The 23,247-nt window shown below is 35.3% G+C and overlaps 2 protein-coding genes across 4 annotated transcripts; one reads left to right on the top strand and one right to left on the bottom strand.

Moving 5' to 3' along the window:
• The first annotated feature begins 7,823 nt into the window (after positions 1–7,823).
• LOC134840500 (uncharacterized) lies at positions 7,824–23,179 on the top strand. 3 transcript variants are annotated; one of them, XM_063856345.1, is made up of 5 exons: positions 7,824–8,051; positions 14,693–15,173; positions 15,434–15,584; positions 21,440–21,599; positions 22,024–23,179. In XM_063856345.1, exons 2-5 carry the CDS (start codon positions 15,111–15,113, stop codon positions 23,177–23,179), a joined length of 1,530 nt encoding a protein of 509 aa, XP_063712415.1. In that variant the 5' UTR covers positions 7,824–8,051; positions 14,693–15,110. The 3 variants fall into 3 exon arrangements, with proteins under 3 accessions (XP_063712415.1, XP_063712414.1, XP_063712413.1); XM_063856344.1 differs by lacking the exon at positions 7,824–8,051 and adding an exon at positions 8,064–8,380; XM_063856343.1 differs by lacking the exon at positions 7,824–8,051 and having other exon boundaries at positions 13,865–15,173.
• On the bottom strand, positions 15,578–17,413 carry LOC134840501 (PSME3-interacting protein-like). Its single transcript, XM_063856346.1, has 2 exons — positions 17,209–17,413; positions 15,578–16,772 (listed from the first exon to the last, which is right to left on the bottom strand). The coding sequence occupies exons 1-2, from the start codon at positions 17,362–17,364 to the stop codon at positions 16,203–16,205; spliced, it is 726 nt and encodes a 241-aa protein (XP_063712416.1). The 5' UTR covers positions 17,365–17,413; the 3' UTR covers positions 15,578–16,202.
• Positions 23,180–23,247: the final 68 nt, after the last annotated feature.

The following is a 23,247-nucleotide window of genomic DNA, read 5'->3' as shown; positions in this document are numbered from 1 at the left end:
TATTGGACAGTGGAACTTTGATCCATTTCAGATGGATCAACCTAAAACTCGCCTTATCTCAACATAACAATCATAAAACACGCTCGAGAAAATTAAATTAGGGACTCACATGTTGATGCACTCAAGCACAGGGAGTAATTGAATTGATTAGCAACTCGAGAATTAGATAATATAACTAGATAAGTTTAATACTGGTCAGTTTTGATAACAGAAGTAAGTTCTGACTCTAGAATTGGAGTTTTTGTATGAACCATTGGGACACTCAAGCTGTCCACCTTTCCATTGAAGGTTCACTCTGGTTTGTTTCGAATAGTTGTTCTCTCTTTTTTTTATTATCTCTCCTCCTATTTCGGGATAAGACAGCTCTACTCGTGTCTTTTGTATCTGGAAATTGCGAATAGCAATTTCCTGCTGTTTTCTTAAGTATTTTCCCGCAATTGTAAATTCGATCGTTCTGATTTTTCACTTTGTGTTTTCAGTTGGTGCGAGAAAACTGAGCATGACAGGCTCCATTCGAAATTTTGAAAATCAAAACTTCACTCCAAAATTACGCATTTTCACGTCCCTCAAGGTCAAACCTCCAGATATGACCGACTGGCACAATAAAACGCAAAGTTGAGCTTTTTCAATCTTTAAAAAGCCCAACTTTTAAGACCATTTGAAACAATATTTACTTAGAATTAAAAAAAATTGTATCGACCGGCAGCAAATCAGCTTAACTACCCTCACTGAGAGTCTTATTTTTTCTTTTTAAGCACTTAGTTTTTTCTGGGTCCGCGAATGCCACTTTTCACCGTCTGTGCTAAATTTTGCATCGTAGTGAGCATAAACTAAAGAAATTTGGCATATTTAACGAACAACAATTTGACTTTTTTATCCTGCTCAGCATCGTAACTATACGCATTTTGCCATTAGAACATGTTGAACACTATTAAAAGTAAAAGTAATTAAGTGTATAGTTCAATATTTCTATTTTTACGTATTGTTGTTTCTATTGTCTTACGTGTTATGTTGGCGAAATGGGTGATGTTACCATGACGCTATGATAAAGTCTCTTCAAATAAGTGTTTGTTCAACATGGCAATAGTTTCGTTGAATTATGAAAACGTCGAAATAGTTTTTCAAACTTGAATTTGAAATATGGAAGAAAATGGAAAAGAGACAAAATCGTCCAGTTTTAATCTCACGAGTCTTCATATCAAAAACATTTTAAGAGAAGTGGCAGAATAGTTTTATTACATGTAGCTTTTTCAAGTTTTTCATCAACTTTGAATTGTTGTATGAGTTTTCTAAGCAAAACTGCATTTTCTTGTAATGTCACCTGAACAGATAATTATGATAAGCAATGAATTGAGTCGTACGAAGACCCTCAATTACATACAAGACCAAACAGTTCGATCCGCCGATTTCATTTGTAATCACATATTCGCAATTTAAAACACTATTGAAAGCCATAAATTTTTCTCTTAAACAAACTGGGAATAGCCAATTATAAAAGTAGGCTTTTAACAACCAGTTTTTCGATTAAATCTATAATATCAGATTGGCAGGATAATTAGCGAGAAAAGTCCAAAAAACGGTCAACAAATCAAAATTTGACAATTCCGAGAAAAATAGCTTCTTGTTTGAGAAAATTATGCAGAAGGGATGCACGCAACCTGTCATTTTGATTGAACCTAAAATCTCAGATTTGGGAGTATAGTTTTCGAGAAAAGTCCAAAAACTTTTTTAAAAAAACGGTCACAAATTTAAAAATCTTCAGAAGGGCCAAAAGTTTCAGCATCAAAAAAAATTTGAGCCTATTTGCATATTTAATTGAGCTTCTCGAAGCCCGTTGATTGAACCTTGATCTCAGATTTGGGAGTATAGTTTTCGAGAAAAGTCCAAAAACTTTTTTAAAAAAACGGTCACAAATTTAAAAATCTTCAGAAGGGCCAAAAGTTTCAGCATCAAAAAAAATTTGAGCCTATTTGCATATTTAATTGAGCTTTGAATTTGTGACCGAGAATTCGAGAAGCTGTATTTCATTGAGCTTTGAATTCGAGAAGCTCAATTAAATATGCAAATAGGCTCAAATTTTTTTTGATGCTGAAACTTTTGGCCCTTCTGAAGATTTTTAAATTTGTGACCGTTTTTTTAAAAAAGTTTTTGGACTTTTCTCGAAAACTATACTCCCAAATCTGAGATTTTAGGTTCAATCAACGGGCTTCGAGAAGCTCAATTAAATATGCAAATAGGCTCAAATTTTTTTTGATGCTGAAACTTTTGGCCCTTCTGAAGATTTTTAAATTTGTGACCGTTTTTTTAAAAAAGTTTTTGGACTTTTCTCGAAAACTATACTCCCAAATCTGAGAATTGAATGTAAATTCTCAGGCATGGCAGGGTAGTTTTCGTGAATATTCAAAAATTTAAGAAAAAATGGTCAAAATGGAAATGAATTTTCAGGGAGCGATAACTTCTTGTATTAAATTTTTTGTTAGTGCCCGCTAATTCAGAGGAGCTTTTTACTACCTGTTTTTTCCTAGAATCAATAAAATTGGATTTGAGAGATTAGTTTTCGAGAAAAGTCGAAAAGATTCACAGAACCAAAAGTTCGACTATTCCGAGGGCCACAAATTTGTGCAAAAAAAATGGTCGTAGCCATTTATTTATGAGAGGGAGTTTTTCAAAACGTTTCAATTCAATGAAACCAAAAACTCATATTTAAGAGTAGTTTTCGAGGAATTGAAAAAAAAAATTAAAAATTTGGGTCAAATACTCAGCCACATATTCAGCCTCATATTCAGGCTGTAGACAGAGGGGTCAATTAAAAAATACTCTACGTGGGTACGCATGCACACAAAAGTCTACCCTCGAGCTAACCCCTTTTGAAAATTAGGAGAAATTTCTGAGAAAAACTAAAAATTTTGCAAAAGTGAAAAAAATTTCCAAAACGAAAAAATTGAAATTTCAACAAACCGATTGGTAAACAAACAAAAAACTTGAAAAACGCAAAGGAGATTTTTGAAATTGTGTCAATCTTGAAATGGCCAAAAATTAGGTAATACGGCCAATGAGAATTTAGCCGAAATTATTTTGGCCGAGGTATTTTTTAGCGAAACAAAAAAAAACAAAGAAGGAAATAGGAAGTCAAGGCAAGTAAAATTACAAAATGCAGGCGTAAATCAAACCTTACAAAGAACATTAGAAAAAAATGGGCTCTTTTCCAGTTCCCCCTTTCAAAACATCGAGTTTTATGTTTGTTTTACGTGTTTTTAAGGCTAAGTGCGTGATGTTACGCTGTAAAGTATGAAATACAAATCAGTTCACAATTGTCAGTTTGTTCGCCATGCCAAATTTCATTGCATTATGACAACGTCAAATAAACTTTTCAAAATTGAATTTGAAAGGGGGGCGAACTGGAAAAGAGCCGAAAAATGTGCGCAGAAAAAAAACAATTACAAGATGTGACAAGACAACAGATAAGCAGAAAATCAATTAACCACTATTTTATTTGAAACAGAATATTTCTCGTTTGAAAAAAAAAAGATCCAGGTCAGATTCGAACCCACGACTTTGCTGTCCCAGGCATATTCTTTACCTCCAGGCTATGTTGGCCGGGAACGCTAAGAAAATTGAATACAGTTGAAAACAAGGTAGAGATGAGTATAGACATCCAGCTGAGTCCTTTCGAAAGTTGTTTACGGGAAAAAAAATTCAAGTACCCGGTTGCACTACCCTTGCTTATCGCAAGGGTAAACAAAAATTTCACATCGACCGAGCGAAAATGATCTGAAGTATTCTGGCCGAAAATTTTAATTTTTGATTTAAAGCACTTACGACTTTATTCCGTGTCTGGGAAAACCAGTTTTCATTAATTGTAATAAGTTATAGGACTGAACACTTGTTCGAACAAGAGGAGTAAAAAAAGTTGCTCATGCGTTGTTGAACATTTTAAACGGACCTTGCTTGATTTTGGAAATCCGACAAAACTGGAAAAAAGCCCAAAAATCCTACACTTCAGTGGCTACAATTTTCGAGAATTATAGGCTGCCGGAGGGTGGGGGTGTTACTATGAAAAAAAGGGCAAAATCAACTACTTTTGCTTAATGCAATCAGTATATATTAAAACTTTTTGTATGCTTTGGTTTGAGAGAGATAAAAAGGTGTAAAAGATAGTTTTCTCACCGTAATTTTTGAAGCACTCTTTAAAAGCCAATACTAGCTGAGGAGAAACAATTGTCCCACTGCATATAGTCACGGTTGCCGACCTCCTTCGGGATTCCGACTGAGTGACTTCGACTCTGACGAAGAAGGGTCTCGGTCCCCCCGGTCTGTAATCCGGCAACACTGGAACTGAACCCCTAAGTCGTCGCTCGTTTTCGCGAGCGATTGGACCCGCATCTGCAAACTTGAAAGTTCTCTGAACTCCTAAGGCTATTATTAATAGCCCCAAATTCATGATAATTTAATTTGCCACGGTTCCAGACTTTTTATTGGTTAAGTTTTATGAGTTAGTTGCAAATAATAATAATATCTGGAATACCTAATTTTATCGGTGTTAAAATTTCGCGACACTGCGCTCTTATATGAAAGTTTTCTGAGAAATGGTTGGCTGCCGCCACATTGCTAAGAAGTCACATATTTGCTATTGACTTCTGATGCATTTTTCCCTTTTTTGATTTTAAATGCGGGTTATATCCAATCATATATGAAAATAAATGACGCAATTGTTAATCAGGTTATGACACAAAATAATAGGCTGTTACCCAAAATGCCCCCCGCAATTTAGGTAAAAAGGGGTTTTCTAGCACCACTGCAGTAGGTTTCTGCTAGGGGCTATGCATAGTATAATTTGCTATGTTGGGAAAAAGCCAATGACAATGAATAGTTAATGAATGTTTAAACTGCTTCAACACCCCCAGTGCTTCGAAAATGTTTTTTTTTCAGGAAGAATCAGGAAGCCGAGCAGGATTGGAAAAACGATGCGTCGGTTTCGAGTGGCGCGTCATACCAGCTATAGGCCTTCACAGCATGTCAAAATTGGGCTCTTTTCCAGTTCCCCCTTTTTCAAAATACCGAGTTTTATGTTTGTTTTTACGTGTTGTTACGACTAAATGCGTGATGTTACGCTGTAAAGTATGAAGACTAAATCTGTTCACAGTTGTCGATTTGCTCACCACGCCAAATTTCTTTGCATTAATCAAAGTTAATTAAGCTTTTCAAAATTGAATTTGAAAGGGGTGGGAAACTGGAAAAGCGCCCAAAATTGAATATGAACTAAAACTATACATCTAAAACAATGGGTTCCTTCCTTTTTCACCCATTTCCACACTTTCATGGATTATTCAGTTCACATTTGGCTGCCCTATTAATCATTGCATTTCCTGGCAACCCTTCCGTTCTAATGATTAATCAGCACAACCAGTCGACAATTTAACCCGATATTTGGGTTGTGCGAACAAGGTTGCTTTGTTTGAATAACATTACAAGGACTTCAGATCAAAAAAAAACTATTCAACGCATAAAAAAATGGAAAATGTCAATTAATTTAAAGAAATGAAAACAAACTTTTTTCCAAGATTTTTCAACTTTTGAATTTAAGAGGATCAGCTGCTTCCGTTTTAACATTGAGTTGGATTTATGTTTGAATAATATGAAATGAAAAAATTAACCTGCACTTCATTCACGAAACATTTTTTCACTGAAGAAGTATTCCTTAGGTACATTCTATGATGATTGATTAGTAGGCTTTCGAAAAGTTGGGTTAACCTTTCGGCTGGTTTTGTAGTTCCTATACCAGTGCGATAAATGGTTCACATGCTTACGTGTCACGATTATGTTTGAAAAGAGGCTTGATTTGGTAATGTTACACGCCAAAAATTCAAAGCTTGAAAACAAAACGCAGGTTCCAACCTTAATGGTGGTAAATTGATCTTGCATTATGCATGCCGCTGTAAAACACTAGACTGATCAGTGGATAACTCACATGGCTCAACTGCAAGAAGATTCTGATGCATTTTTAAAAAGGGGGAAAAATTATTCAGTGCCAACAAAGGACATTTTTGATGAAAATTATCAGGTAACCAAAAAAAATTGATAAACGATACGTTGGTTAAGAGTCGCGCGTCGTACCAACTATGGTCACTATTGTGTTGACGAGACCTGCATTAGGGAGGTTGTTCTCTGCAAGCGCCCTTGATGACGTTTAAAAGCGACTTTGTGGAATTGACTTTCCCAAATTTGCCATATATGTTGGCCGGTTACATAGCAGTATTTAGACAACCACGTATTCAGACTGGTCAGTATTTAGACAAATACTGTTTCAACCAATCAGAATCGAGACAAAGAAGAAATTAATACATAATTTTTATTTATTTTGGATTATTTATGTCTTTTCTCGATTCTGATTGGTTCATACAGTATTTGTCTAAAAACTGACGAGTATGAATACGCGGTTGTCTAAACACTGGATGCACTCCATGTTGGCCACCTCATTACTGTTTCAGTACAGTGAATCCTGTCATAAAATGAATTGTATGCTTGATGAAAGTTTGAGTTTTCAAGGAAAGCGAGTTTGTTCAGCAACGACTTTTTATGGCCATAGTTAATCACCGTACGTCTATTTTCATTAGGATGCCCTCCCCTCTCAGGGATTCCATCCCTTGACCGCCAAAAAGCTCCTCTCTTCGGTAATAATCATGACACCCATTTTTGGCCGAGTAACTCTTGAAATTTTCTGAAGACGCCTTTTGCACCATCATACATAAAACTTTGGAAGGGAAATGGAGCCGTCGAAAAGCCAAAAAAAATAGGTCAAAAGGGTCCTCACCGTTTTGAGCGAGCTCGAAAAATCAATTTAATTGACCTGCAAAATGATCATCAAGCTGAAAAATCGGTCCCACTTGAAAAAAAATCAAGCTCGCATGCCTTTTGCGCTGTTAGGCTGATATTAGATAAAGTGAAGATGACAGAAGTTGAAATCTATTTCATTGATTAAATTCTCCAACTCTTCATCTTCAAACGCCAACACAAATTGCCAGTTCTTTTCAGGATCTGCAGTCGACATCCAATTCCCATTGAAACCCTTATCCACCACTGGGCGCAAAAATAGACAAATGGCCCAAATTATTAGACTTTTCATTCCCAAACCAGAACAAAGGTTCTAATTTTGAAAAATTTAGACGGAATCAGCCGCTATACCCACCAAACACTGCCAAGTAAGCCAGCCATCTTCTTAACTGAACTTATTTCTGATCAAATTTAATATACGATCTGGGCTTCTTTCGAGAACAGAGGCATTTAAAAAAATTGGAACAACCAGATTTTCAGGCTATTTTTGAAATTGTTCAGGTCTGTTTCACATATTATGGAATCCGGTTTAGTATTCCCTGCTATAACTCTATTATATCTGTTACTTGTTCCTTAGGCTATTTATTTCACTTCCACTTGAGCGGGTGAGCTGCGACTGTATGAGAGTTATGGCGTAACAAGATATTTACAAATTGATTCCACATAAGTCCGGCCCCTCCGGCCTAATTTTATATCTTCTTTTTCCCTGTTTGAAATCTCCCAGGATTAGTCGCCAAAGCAGACACTTCTGAAGCAGAACAGTAACAGTAAAGAGCTCAGACACTTTCATAATGCATATTGAAATTTTTCATTGCTTCTAGTAAAATTACGTTTGCAAAAACTGAAACTCGAAAATAGTTTTTGGAAAAAAAGGATTTACTTAAAACTTTATTTAAAAAATCATCAATTTTTTCAAATTTTTATTGAGCATGTGTACTGAATTTTACTCAGACTCGTTTACCAAGTCGGGGAAGATTCATTCTTTTTCGGCACTTGTGCTTGTCGGCTTTCGGACGCAGACTGCCCTCGGACAAATCAGGGCAGACTAATTGAAAAATTGGACAACTCTATCCCCCTTTGTTACCACTTGTTAGTCCAAGAACAAAAGCAAACACCTTTGCTCTTGCTTCAAATTTAATACCATTGTCATTTGCAGCTCAATTCCATCTTACACCTGGAATTAATATCTCCTGGTTACAAATTCTAAACTAATCGCAAGCGTAAGTCTCAAAAATTCTTAAATTATTCCTCAAATTTTTGCCGAGGTGTAACTAATTTTTTTTACGAATTGACGATTTATGATTTATCAGTTTATGGAAGGAATCTTGGGTGAAGTAAATTTTTAATAAGCGAAGTAAATTTTAAACAATCTGAGACGCATCGAATCTAAATTCTGGCAGCTGCCAAAATATTATTCAACCTCCATAAAATAAAAGGCATTACTGATTTTGATTAAACCTATCTTGAAAACAACTTAAATTCTAGAAGGCTATTATTGACTAGCGTTATCAAACTTGATACCAACCAATCATCAAAATTCGCAAACGAAGTAAGTGATCTTATTTTGAGATAGTAAACTGAGTACCCGATTTTAGCAAAAATAATTTGGTTGTTCCGATAGTTTTGTCTTCGAATCTTGGAAAGATGTTAGGTAGACAAAACAAATTGACTGAAAATCTGTAGAAAAAATAAATAAAAGCAGCCCACTAGTAAGCAACCGTTATAGTGCTCATGTCAGAGTCTAAGGATATCATGTTGACTTCAATTATCCAGACAAAGCTAACAAACTTGGAAATTCTACGCGCATTTACTCAAACTTGGTTGATATTAGACATAGATATATTGAAACAAAAGTTTACCAGATTTACTTGAATTAATATCAAGCAAACTCGGGCCGAAAAATCATTTCAAAATGGGCCATTTATAGTCAATCAAAGTTAAGTTAACACTCCGGTTTCATCGATGATCAAACTACATCAAAGTGAACCTCTTACGTAGCCCAACAAATATAAGAAAGCATATAATCTCCAAAATTGGGCAAAACCGTTTAAAAGATAAAAAAAGAAAAATTACTATTTTATATAGTTAAAAGGACATGTTTTGGCTATCATACAAAACTATATTGATTTACAAACTTCTTAAAAATTGATACTTTTCATAAACTTTATTGGGCTATATAAAAAAAACTCACTTTGATGTAGTTTCCTCGCCGATGAATACGGTAATTTCAGCGTAATTTTTGATTCACTAAAAGAAGCCAAAAGGAATTAAATAGGGCTCCAATCAAAGCGAAAAATAATGCAATTGTAAGCAAAGGGAGCGAACAAAGATGCACACGGAAAAGGTAGGACTAGCCCACATCATCCAAACAACAAGACAACAAGCACGATTTTATTTAGCAGACTAGAATCGGCAGAACACTACATACCGAATGGAGAAGAACACACCCAAATAGGTGCAAAGACGTGGTGCTAACTTAAGGGAACTAAACACTTGGCCGGACGATAGTAACATTCAAACCGAACACATCTTTGTTCAATCGCACGAATGAACGAAGATTCGCTGGACGAAAAGGCGCACGACGACGTGTACACGAACTATTCCAATAGATTTGAGCCCTTGACGAACAGGATCCTGGTCAAAATACCAAAAATCAAAACCAGTGAAAACAAATAAGAAAAATATGGGGCAAAAAAAGTTATACCGATAGAACAAGAAAATCAAGCAGTCACCTAATTTTTTAATGAAGCAACAACTGTTAATTGCCAAAAGACTCGAACGAATCACTCTCAAAAACAAAACTGCTCGTATATCAGGGCGAAGCCCTGAATTTTCCGACTACACTTCAGTCAATTCAGAAGGTTATAGATTGAAAAATTGACTACATAATCGCAAAAACAAATAACTTAACTTTTCTTCATTTTTTTAATTCAATTTATCCGCCCACACGCTAATGTAAACTATAAAAGGATGTACTTGGCATCTTGTATTGCCTCAATTGAATTTCGCTTACGCCTGTTATAAAAACTTAAAACATCGCGCGTTAATTTCTCAAATTGGCAAAATTAGCAATTTTCAAACTTCCTTTACTTTACGAAAATTGATACAGGTAAAATATCTTTTCAATTTGAGCTCAGGACAACAATATCTTTCAAGTGGTACAAAAATTCAGTCAAAATTGGTTAATTAAGAAGTCGAAAACTGACTGAAAAGAACCACCAAGCATAAATTTTATTTAAAACCAGGACTGAGCACATTTTTCCTATTTGCAGGTGTACACAAGTATTTTTCATACCTGCGCACACCGCTTTTAGCTCAAGTTCCGGATTATACCAGGTCATGTCTGTAATTGGAAATAAGTTTAGTACGGGATTAATCCGCACTTTCTTCGAAAGTCGGAACAGATACATTTATAATTTTTTTAGCGCCAGGTGAATGCCATAGACCCCTAAGAAGGATGAATGCCTTATTTGCATATTTTATTGTTCCGACTTTCGATACGAAAGTAACGGAATATTTGTGCTCGGGGTGGGTTTTTTTTCTTCAGACAAATTTCGACTTTTTAACTAGCCATTTTTGACGAAATTATTTTATATCATTCGAAAGGTATTGTTGTCCTGAGCTCAAATTTGAAAAGATATTTCACCTGTGATCATTTTTCGCAGAGTTACAAGGGTTTAAATAATGCCATTTTGGCCAATTCGGGACAATTAACGCGCGATATATTTCGCGCTATTAACGCGTAAGCGGAGAGTTAATCCGACTTAGAAATCGTTCCAAATTGGTTACAAGAAGCTTATTTGCCATAATTGGTTTGTTACAAGGAGCGAAATCTATCCTTTTGTACTTTATATTGCGTGTGGGGGGATTGATTTTTATTTAAAAAAATTTCAAATTTTAGAAAATTTTTTTTTTCATTTTGTTTTTTTTTTTCATTGAAATTATTACTGCTTCATAAACCTTAAAAGGCAGTCGGAACATTCAGGGCTTCGCCCTGATACGAGCAGTCTTGTTAGTATCTATAAAATATACACTGATAGCGTACACACAGGTTGAGTCAATGCATATGTACCGCGTTCACTTTTAAGGTCATTGAAGCTAATTCACGATATAGATCATTGGCAATCTGTCACCGACCTTTATATTAACAAATTTCATTTCATTTCACGCTATTCATAATCTATCTGATTTCAACGTAACTTCTTATCTCTTTTGGAAAAAACCTTAACGAGGGTTATCCGAAATCGTAAAATACGCCAACCAGAAACCACTGGTTTTTTCAGATGTTCGCCAGCCTATCGTTTTTGATATTTCACATCGAAAGTTTGACACAAAATAATTTTTATCGTCTGATGGAAAACCTTCGATGACCCCTGATTGAAACAAGCACGTCTTTCAATGTTCATGAATAAAGCATTTTCACTTATTAACGCGGTACACATTTTTTGTTTTTTCTTCTTAAAAGTTTGACTTTCCATGAGTTGCTTGGAGCGGTGACCTTAACAAAGCATTTTCAGACTGAAATCGCTATGGACTGGATGTCCTTCCTGACGTCCACTCCCTCGTTTTTCTGGACTTTCAACCGGCAGTCTATCTTAACAGCAGGACAATTAAACTTGGGACAAGGCTTTGCAAGAACGCGGTTTAAAAATCATTGTTGATAAGACAAAGAATTTGATTTCAAGCCATAAGTATATTCTTCAAAAAACCGTAAAACAATCATGTGCTTATTGTCTAAAGGGAGTCGTCGCCGTTTCAATACGCTGCAATTCTTGTAATAAATGGGTGCAAAAAATTCAGAGGTCTGAGGAAAAAACCTTAACATAAAACTAATTATGTTTGTCCAAGATTCAATAATCCTTCCCATTATCGCTCAAATCAGAAAGCTACTCTACAGATCAATCAAATTGAAACCCTGAATACTGTCAAAAAATTCAGCTATCTGGGAAATATGATTTCCGATGAAAGAGACGCAATACGTGCATCATCGGTCAAAATAGCAGTTTTCAGAACGAATTGCGGCAAATTGCGGCTCTGCTGCTGTTTAAAGAATTAGACTTGATCTGAACCATTGCTCACGCACTTTCTGAAAGTCCAGTCCCGCCACAATGGGAAAATGGACAATACACGCATTAGTAGTAGTTAGTAGTTAAAAGTTTACACACGCTTCAACTCAGAAAGAACTTGTCAAACAGTTTCATAAGTTTTGAAAAATTTCAAACTCTTTTAATATTTGAGCACATTCCCAACAATATTCCAAACTGTACGTTGACTATGCTTTTACCTTTTCTGGACTGGGAAATGTTGCCACATCCTTAAGGCATTGAACAAATGCCACGGTTGTTCTCGAGCCACTAACCATTCTAATGTAAGGCGATCAAAACCACTCTATCGGTTCCCTTTTTTTTATAACACCAAGGCATTCTGCCACCTAACTTCATTACGTGCTATCTAGCTTAAGGATTAAATTTAAGAATTAAACTGGAGGATTCCGTGAAAAACAGCTGAACCAATTTCAAAAAGAAATATTTTGGTAAGAAAACAAATGAAATTTTTCAGTCCAGGACTTAGCGGTAAAAAAGATTAAAAAAACAGAAGGAAGATCTGAGCCGTCTAATTTAACTTAACAGTCCCGTTTAATTAAAATTGTCTAAGCACGGAGCGAAACTGCGAAGAATTGAAGTAATGGCTAGTGTTATAAATAAACTTTTCTTAAATATAGTTCTGCAAAATGAATGAGGACCACTTCATCAAGGCTCCTTTTTTGAAGTTCATAAGAATATTCCAAGAAGGCCTTAAATACATTGTTTCATATCTCCATGCACTGAAAAATTCCTTTCCTGTTTCGAAGAAAACTATTTTTTCAGAGAATCTATAAAAAACCTCCAAAATTGGGATTTGATCTGCATTTAATTCACATGATGATTGACTAATAAACCCATTGATTTTTTGACAGAGAATATATTCTCCTATTCTCCACCTCTATCCCTTTTCGCTCTAAAAACTGTCACTTAGTAATTGAATCCCGGTGGAATTTAAAACTGGTCGCTGTGAAACTAATGAGAACATCGAGCTTGTTTCTGACAAGTGAACCATAAGAGCAAAACCAGAACATTTTATCTAATCAATTCTGAAATAGAAATACTTCACGTCTTGATTTTGTATAGACTCTATTCAGAAAGGTTACCGCGTTGAAATGTGCTACGATTATTCTACACAGTCATAAAAATGCCAAGAAATTAACCCAATTCCATATGTATGGCACATACAGTTAATGTATTCAATTGACCATCAATTTTTAAATAGGACTGAATATGGTATAATATGGCTGAATAGATTAGCATCTAAAATTGGTCAGTTAATGGATAAATAGTATGGTAGTAAAAATTATTGGCACATAAAACTCGGTCAATTTGGCTTAAAAGCTAAAAAGATGCTTTGATATGGTGGACAAAATCAAAAGTCCATTTCTTCAGGCTTTTTACCAGATAAGTTCCGAGCACAATGTGTAGATGTTAACTGATACATCAAGCGTCACATATTTGAAAAATGAAGTAGCTTTGAGATCTTATCTGACATTTAGTTGCATTTTTACCCTAAAAGATAACATTTTTTATTTTTAATTCGTGTCTAAAGACAATTTAAATACCCATAAACGAGCAAATAAGCTTCTGCAAACCGCTTTATGATGCAGTTTTTCATTCGCCTCCGCTGGGAGAAAATTCCAATTCTTCAAAAAATTTCGTTGGTTTTGATATTTTAATTTGCTTCTTTGACTATCCGGTTAACTTCAGTTTAGTATCTTATCTCAATTCTAATACAATCGATTTTTTACAGCATTTTACCTAAGCTTAAGTTGTGGGAAGGTATGCGTTAAGTAAGTTTTCTTAACTTTACAATAACTTGCTCCACTTCTAAGGGCTTAATTTACGATCTATTGAATAATCTGCCAAAAGCAACCACCCGAGCCCTTGAACAGCGTACAGCTTTGTTCACTCTTACCATCATGGCTCTTTCTCCTCAGAATCAATTCAATTTCAAATCAGTTTCATGAATAGACACTACAATGAGATCAGCCATGTATCGCTTCGATTGAGAATATTTTTTTCCGAATGATTGTTTTAGTTTCTCGGGCTAATAAAGAAAACAAAGGCACAGACAAAGAAAACAAAGGCACAGACAGACTAACAAAAGCGCAATTGTAAAATATTTTTTTTTGAAGAACCAAAGCACAAGTTGTAATTTTTATAAACTGAATGTTAAAATAACTCAACCAGAGAGACAAATATGAACTAAAAACACAGCAAGCATAAAAAAGATAAAGCAAGGAAAAGCATCTGATTCCCTCAAAATTGAAAGATCGAAGCCATTGCCAAGAAAGCTGGCCATTTTTTAATTAGAAGCCGCTCATTTCCTTTACTTTGCATTTCCTTTGCCTCATTTCGGATTTAAGATATTTTCAAATAGATCCAACCAACCTCTACAATCGAATTTCCATTTTGCCTGATTGATAATTAGTCGAATTTTGTCTCTTCCTAATTTGTTAAAATTGGATTTTAAACCCCTTTTGAATCCAACCGAGCACCCGTCTCTAATCAGATTAAAATGAAACCCAATATAACAGTATCGTCTAATTAGGCTTGCTTGAGCGGGATTAAGAAGATTTGAACAAGGAAACAAGGTTTATTTTAAATGTTAACATACACTAATTGGATTGACAACTTCGGTGATAACCAAAAAAATCACAGCGTATTCTAAAAGGTTTTAAGACAGCAGACAAGCTTCAGACTAAAAATAGACGCACCAAAAGAAGAAAAAAATACAGCAAATTCAGAAAAATTGTCCAGTTCAACTGTTTTAGTCCATTTTTGAGTGGGCGATCATTGAAAACTTCATCAAGATTCAGCGTTCAAATTTGACTCCAGGAACAGCGAAAAAGAAATTATTCGCTACAGCTTGGCCCATTATCTCTTACTCTTCTATAATAAACTTCAGATAACCGTTTAGTTCTTCAAATCATATTTCGAAATTACTCGTCGTTGAATCATTGGACTTATTCGTAGGCTACTTCAACATTTTATCACCAACCTTTTAATTACTAATTATTTGTTTCTCGAAATTTATCAGAAATTTCAGTGCTTTTCCAGAAATTTATCTTTTAAGACTGATTGATCGCAAGACTTTCGCAAAGGAGTCTTTGAATTTTTCGCTTCGTCGTTTGCGTTACTTCTAGAAAGTTCTCGAACATTCTCACCTGACTTAAGAATCGCATCGCATCAATGGTGGTTCGCATCGAGGGAATACAACAGACGCATGTGTACATGGAGAAAGAGGCAGCCAAGGTAACATTAATTTGAACTCTATTTTCAAAAGATCAATTGACCTATTTCGACAACTTTTCACGCACCACATTTTTAATATATTTTCTCCTTTTGGTTTGAGAAAACTCAGTATAGCGAAAAAGCTCAATGAAATCTCATCTTAACAGCGGTTCTCCGCACAAAGCTGAACAGCTCCTAAGTTCCTTCCTCAGCCCGTACTGGTCCTTTCTCTTGTGGTTGTATCGTCTCAACTAACTAAATCAACTGGTCTTCTATTGCAGGGAGTGTTCATGGCCATCTTCACTATTCTGAACATGGTGTGGTCGCTCTGCTCGAATGGGATGCTGTTGTATGTCTACCTGAAGAGACCCAAACTCATCCTCAGAGACCTCCCCATGCAGACTGTCTTCATCATCGTCACATGTAACCTTGGTAAGAGCCTTACAAAGCATTATTCACGTTCAGTTTTCGTTATCTTTCCAAGCTTCTCATTCTTATTTTGAATGCAAATCTTGCTTCTCCATTTGCTTAATATATAGGTTATTAACTTTGACAATCGTTTTCGACACACATGAAAACCGAGCAGTAGCAGTTGTGTTTAACCATATGGTGAAAAACTGGGACATGGTTGTTCTCTGTAGATAAAATTCGTTTTACAAGCAGTTTCGGTTCTCAGCTGTAAACTATTTTATAACTTTCAATTTTTAGCTGTAAATTCAGGAGGATGTTGCTTTTGTCCGATTTTTTTTCTGTCGTCGTTTCTGAACATCGATTACGGTAAATTTTAGGGTAATACAGCAACAACTACCAAAACTTTTCCCCGACTCCAATACATTGTGGTTCATGGCTCTTAAAATAATCACCGTTGTCAATTTGAGTTTTGACAAGAAAGGATTTCGTTATTCGGATTCGTCATTTTTAGACAGAACACAAAAACTCCAATTTTGATTTGAGCAGATATTTTTAAGCGATATAAACATTTGAAATTGCAGACTGAACAGAACCAGTGTAATCATGTTAACAATTTAACTAGAGATTTGTTGATGAAAATTAATCAGAATCTGAAATATCCGAATCACTGCCAACATATGAAGCCAACGCACTCAATCCCGCAGTTACTATAACATCGCCCCTTTTTGTAACCTTTTCACTTTCTTCAACTTTCACGTCCGATTCAGATTTCAAACATTCTGTTTTTCGGTCTTTTTCCGAAAGGAGATCTTTTTCTTGATCGGTGAATTGATTGCTTGACGTTTTTTCTACGGTTTCTTCAAATTTTTGAAACTTCGGTTTGACCAAACTCGATAGATCGCTTGTCAATCTCTTTTTAACAACCAAACTTTTCAATCCTGCCGCTTTCGTTTCGTCTTTTTTCCCTAACTTCTGAGTTGAAAAACTAACCACTGGTGTTTCAATTACAGGCTCCGCCAAGTTCTCGATAACAACATTTTTGTTCTGCTCAATGAGTGATTTCAGTTCTGAGTCCAGATTCGATCTTTGTTTTCTAGATTGAACTTCGACTTCGCTCAGAAATGTGGTCTCTTCTTCTTCCAGACCTCTAAAGTGGTTTTTGAACTTGCGACTCTCTTCGAATTCTTCGTCTCGTTTACCTCTGTTCTCCTAAAACCACAACATCAGTTTTGGTTAAACACACGGACATCTACAAATAGGAAAGTTAAAGCAGTAGACCGGCTTCCGCCCTCAAATCAGATGTCATTTTTTCCAAAAATTCTATATTTTTGCACTTTTTAAAAAAGTCATTTTTACCAGCTGTTAAAGCGCAATTAATTAATTTATATTTCACAGGGGAGCGAAAATAGGGAGAACTTTTGCAACATAGGGGGCCTAGAAAAATGGCTTCACATGGCTTCTTCACATGCGCCTGTGTCGTGTCCATCAGAAATATTTTTGCTTTAAGAAAAAACATTGCTTCACGCTATATCTTTTCGATTTATGGTTTAAAATGCCGTCTTTTGGCGCAATTTTTTAGACATCATTTTTGGCAACGCAACTTTGATCAAATCTTAACAAAGTAGTGAGACAGAGACTAATTTACCTGGAGTTGTTCGAAGAGCGACTTGTTGCACACTTCCACTTCTGGTGCTAGAAGGGGGTCAGATTCCTTCCTCACTCGCTCCCACTCCTCCTGTGTCTGTTTCTGCCGCTCCTCAATAGAAGACTCAGTCTCGAACCTAATACCACCGGAAGACATGACATTAACTGGTCGATTAATTCTATGCTGGGAGATAACTGATGGCAATATATCTGAAATGCGTAACCCGAAGCATAATAAGCTTTTAGAGTTTTTTTAAAAAGGGTTTTTAAATCAAAGTGTATCGTCAATTTTGTCTTGTAAACAGGTGCATATCCTACAAAACCTCTTTGCATTGAAAAGAAAAACACAGTTTCGGACAATCGCATCAGAACATAGTGTACAAAAAATGGTTTATCTGCGCGTAAGTTACTGTTTCATGTCTTAAAAATTTGAAATTTCAGAAAATTGTCTTTCACGAATCGTTGGTAACGTTTTGTTTTTAAACTTGACTAAAAGCTTGTTAATGAACCTTTGTTTAATATAAACTAGCGATTGACTCCCAACTATAGAGTATTATACAGACTAGCGCATTGCTCGCACCAACGATGCTTCAAATCGAATGTTGAACGTGAAAAGAGCTTCCTAAAATGTTGACAAAAAACAAAAACAATGAATGCAACCGTAAATCTAAATTTGACCCCTTCAACGGGGTTTTCTATTTCATTTATTGAACATTTTTAGGTCATCTTATAGGTTATTTTTCACCCAAATGGTCATATCTCACAAACATTTATCAGATTTGTGAAGCTTTAAACTAAAAAAAAACCCTAAAAAGCCGAAAGCATACACACACCTTTCACATTTTTTTTAACTTGAAAAAACTCTTTAATTTGCTGAAAATTCAAATAAAATTGAGAAGTTCAAATAGAAGGCAAACTTGTAACCCCTAGGAGCTCACTGGCGGCACCACAAAACATGGTTGAAAATTTCAACTTTTTTTAGTTTTTAAAATCCAATGTTTTTTTGAAGAAAAAATATTTAAAAAAACTTAAAATACGCTCTTTCTCTGTTCTTAAAAGGTTTCGATCAGTGATACTTGAAAGCCATTTTTGAAGGCCGAGTGCACCCTGAAAGCACCCCACCAGAAGGTTGAGAATTTCAAACTCTTTTTGTTTATTTTTCAAATTTAACTTTTTTGAACAATTTGAAACTATAGAAAACGATGTATCTCAATAACCAAAAGAATTTGAGCAGTCATATTGCGAGGGCACAAATGCAAATCTATAAAGTATCCTGAGAGCGCTCCGCCAGATGGTGTATAATTTCAATTTCTGTTATTTTTTTTTCAAATTCTTTGAAAAGCGATGAAAAAATCAAGAAAAACGCCATATCTCGATAACCAGAACGATTTGAACAGCAAAATTGGATGGCCAGATTTGCAACATCTGGGTGTATACTGATAGCATTCCGCCAAAATTGAGCAGCTCTATTTAGAGCGAAAAATTGCAACTCCATAGTGTACCCTGAGAGCACCCCACAATAGCTTTGAGATTTTCAAGTTCTGTTAGCTTTTTACATGTACAACTTTTGCGAATTTTTTTTTTAAAAAAATCATAAAAACGCCATAACTTAATAGCTAGAACGATTTGAGCAGTAAAATTTGGAGGCCGGCTTTGCAATTACGAAAGGTACCTTGATAGCGCACCACCATAGGATTGAAAGTTTCTTCGTTTTTTGAATCTTAATTTTTTGAAAAAAAAAATATATAAAAAAACGCCATATCTCGGAAGCCAAAAGGATGAGACGTAAAATTTGGAATCCAAACTTGCAACCCCTGACTGTACCCAGATTGACAGTTGCGCTTCATAGGGTTGAGAATATTAGATTTGGCGACATGAACAGTGGCAGAGAAGCATTGAAATTTTGCGTTACAAATAAGTAAAATTGTAGAGATGAAGCATTTGCGCTCCAACAGATTTTAAAAGGTCGACTTGGGTAATTATTTTAAAACTTGCAATGAATCGGCCAAATATAAATACATCTTTACAATTGGTTCATCATTCATATAATCGAAAAGCGAAAGATTTTCTGATGCATTGCAATATACGATATAGCTCAAACTTGCAAAAACTCTTTCGTTAAACATGCAAACTAAAACGTTGAAAAATCTTTAACAAGATTTCCTAAACACATGCGACCAGAAAAACTAATCAAATAATTGGTAGATAGATAGATAGACAGTAGATCCCGAATGTTCCGACTACCATTTATTTGGTCTCGAAAAGCTTTTACTAAATTAAACATTGGCAAAATTATGAATTTTTGGCTCAAAGTAATAAAATTTGTGTGTGATACATTCAAACTAAAGCAGTATAAATTGATTCGTGCATGGAATGAAAACCAATTAGCTGCCTTAATCCACTTACGGTTTTGTAGTGAGGGATAATTCGCCAAGTGTAAGTTATAAAACGAGCAATTTAGACTCGTGACACGTTATTATAATGGTGTGCACACCCGGTTGGGTTCTTGCCGATCAAGAGATTGATCCCCCGAGGACCAGAGTTTAAAAAAACCACCAGAATATAATTATTCCTCACTTTCTTCGAAAGACGGAACAAAAACAACAATAAACAGAGTTGATTTAAATTATCCGGACTGGAGGTGGGAAAATAAATAGGAAATTTACAATTTTATTTTTTAAAAAAAAAGTCAAATTAAAAGATTTTTACAGAATATCACTTTAAATGTTAAACTAAAACACATAAAAAAAACTTAAAAATCATAGTTTACACAGAATATTGAAATAAAAAAATTGAAAGTATTCGAATCTATGGATAGAGACTTTTTGGAGAAATGCCGTAAAATTTCTGTGAACGACAGATATTTTAATTCGATCAAAAATTGCGATTGTGAAAAACTCAATAACTATTTAATCTGGACGAACTTTTTCAGCAAATTTTGGAAGACTGAGTCTCACAATCACAATCTCCAGTAATATCTGAAATTTATGGAACTAAATGAAACAACAGATTTGCAAAAAACACTCTATAACAGGGATAGACTTATTTGTCAGTAAGTTTTTTGAAAAATTACTGTCAACTCAAGACGATGTACCTCGAACAGTGAATGCAGTTTTAAAAAACAAAAAAAAACATTTTTTTTTTGAATTTTAGCCTTCAATAAACATCTGAACAGAAGCTGGTAGCATACTTGTGAACTCTCTATATTTTGATTTTAAAAAGACAAAATGAATAGTCACTTTGTATAATCTTTAATTTCTTTAAAATATTAAGTATGCAGTATCACAGCAGATTAGAAGAAAAAAAATGTATTTTTATCTAGCTAAGATCAAAATCCGGAGCAAATATAGTTCGGGGAAAGATAAACATGGAACACACATTGAAAGATAATCACAAAAACTATACACTTTTTGAAAAAAAGTTTAAAGCAAGGGTAAAACTGTATCGTTAAAGCATACGCGCTTCAACAGATGTAAGGTGAAAAAGGCATCACAAAAAAAACATTATTTACGTTGCAATGTGTTGGCAACTCTCAGACATACGTAAATTGAAACCCCAATTAGTCGATGAACGTAGTTCAGATTCTTATATAGGTAGTGGTGACTTTTTTCGATTATTTTTTCAGGAAAAGTCTCAACATTTCTACAGGGTAAAATTTATTTTTTTTTTGCGGTTAGCCTAATGATTTCTTTTTATGTTCAGTTCACTTCGTTTTTAAAAGGAAGGCAAACGCAACTATCGAACAGCAAAAATGTAAAAATCATGAAAAACGTGATCGAATTCTAGTTCCGAGAGTGGAATTTTATTTGCAGATTTCCCAGCAAATTAAAAACTTTCCTGTTTAACCCAGTTTTCTCAAATTGGGTTGATTTTATCAAAAAAATGTCAACAAAAAATAGTTCTAGTAATTATAAGAGCTTCAAGGCCATCTACTTTTTTTCTTTGAAATTCTCAAGTTCAAAAAAAATAGTTAGATTTTTTCTGTTTACTTTCGTTCATTGGCTCTTTTCCAACTGTCTGTTGGCTATGTTTTATTATAGTTATCATATTACACTACTGATAAATTCTTATATTTCATTGTTATGAAAATTTGTTGTCTTCTGGTCGATATGGGATCCTATTTCATCGGCAATTGGGATCCTCGCTCGGGGGATAATCAAGAATGGGGGCCCATTGATTCAAGATTTTGTGTCATGTAACCGTTGGATAGTTTGGTCTGTTTATTTGTATAGTGTTGACGATGATGAGTATGCCACTAAGTGTGTTGGTGTGTGTGTGGAGTGGGGGAGACAAGTGGGAATTCAGTGAGTCACTCTGTCTCTCTCAGGCTACCATCAGCTCCACCTGTCAACTCATCACACTCTCCCTCGCCACTCTCATGGCGCTCGACAGGTGAGCGAAAAATCAGCCAACGAGTCACATCTTCCCTTTTAAAATAACATTTAAGCTGAAGCAATTGCTGGTATTTGAAATGTAGAGCCTTAAGCCTACTTTCTTTCCTGTAAATTCATGCCCGTTGTATTCAAGAGGGATTCACGGACAAAATAATGTATACTTCGCACTAAATTGATTGAAAAATAGTTCGGCAGAAATTTAAAAAAGTAAAAAACGACATTTTGAACCTACCCAAGCAACAAAAATTGTCATTTGATGCGATACCAAACATTTCTTTACTCCTACTTTGCAAAATTCAGATCAATTTTCTTTCAACAATTACCTCTGATTATTTTTTTGACAATTTCACCAATTTAATCTACGTTGGATGTGCTCGCTTTGTTTTTTTTTATATAAACGTGAAATGATTTTCCATTTTCAGGCTACTCGCCATTCTATTCCCAATAATTCACTCGCACCTCGTGACCAAAGCAACCTCCCTCGTCACAACCACTATCATATGCATAACATCACTATCTACCAGTCTCCTTTGGATGCTACAACCAGAAGACAAACAACAGCCAGACTACAAACCATACCACTACGATCCAAACCTACTCAACTGTGCAGCTAACTTAGACGAAATCAACAACAAAACCACTGAACAGTCTGTCAAAATAGTCGCTGTTATCCTACCGATTTTAACCCTCAACTCCAGTTTCATATTAATAATTTTGGCCACTCTGATTTATGATCGACGTTTGAACTCCAGGAAACTAAGTCAAAGTAAAATTTCAGATCACGAAGACAGTGAATTCAATTTTCTATCTTCAAATCACATCGCCCAATCTCGCCGAAATCTCAACAAAATCAGAAAGTCAAGCATAGTTTTAATTATTTTCTTCGACATTTTCATGATACCTTTTTACATATCGAGAATCAATTTAATCGCAATAAACTCAAAACTAATTTTGATTCTATACGGATTGAGTGTATCAATTAGCCCAATTTTATTCGGCTATATGAACAAAACAACACGTGTTTCTATTAAAAAATGTCTGCAATACTTCGTACAAGATCCAAAATATTTCGGCCAGCGTCAAGATTCCGAAACACGGAGCATCGGCGGGTGGGTCGCACCCGAACCACAACGCGTGCGATATCAGGAAACTTCGCTGAGCCGACATCTAAACTTTTCGCAGCTGAAACGAGTTGAGATGCCCGATTCGAGCGAGTTGTCGGATATCTTTCTGCGAGCTGAAAGCCCCGAAGGCCATCGGGTTCTGATTTTCAAAAAGATGGGCGAAGTCGTGAAACTTCCGACCGAAACGAGTCTCGTCACCTTGGCTACTACAATTGAAAACGACGAGGAAGTGTTGACTGCAATCATTGAGACTCCGCCTGTAAATTCGGGTCCGAGGACTAGGATTCCCGCTGTCAGAATCTCGAAAGTAGCTTCTCAAGATACAAACGAGGATTCGTCTTCGATAGATGATAGAGAAAAGTATATTCGACGGAAAAACTTCAGCGTTCCTTTGGCTTTACAAGATGAATATGAACGATACTCATGTGTTTCTGTGGAAGAAAAACCAATTTGATAACCAAAATTGGACGCAAAACGTCAAAAAGCGACTTCAAATTGAATACATTATAATTATAAAGCTTC

This window comes from Symsagittifera roscoffensis, chromosome 2, assembly GCF_963678635.1.
Source record: "Symsagittifera roscoffensis chromosome 2, txSymRosc1.1, whole genome shotgun sequence".
NCBI lineage: Eukaryota > Metazoa > Xenacoelomorpha > Acoela > Convolutidae > Symsagittifera > Symsagittifera roscoffensis.
Note: the sequence above shows the minus strand (reverse complement) of the source record. Positions and strands in the feature narration are given on the sequence as shown.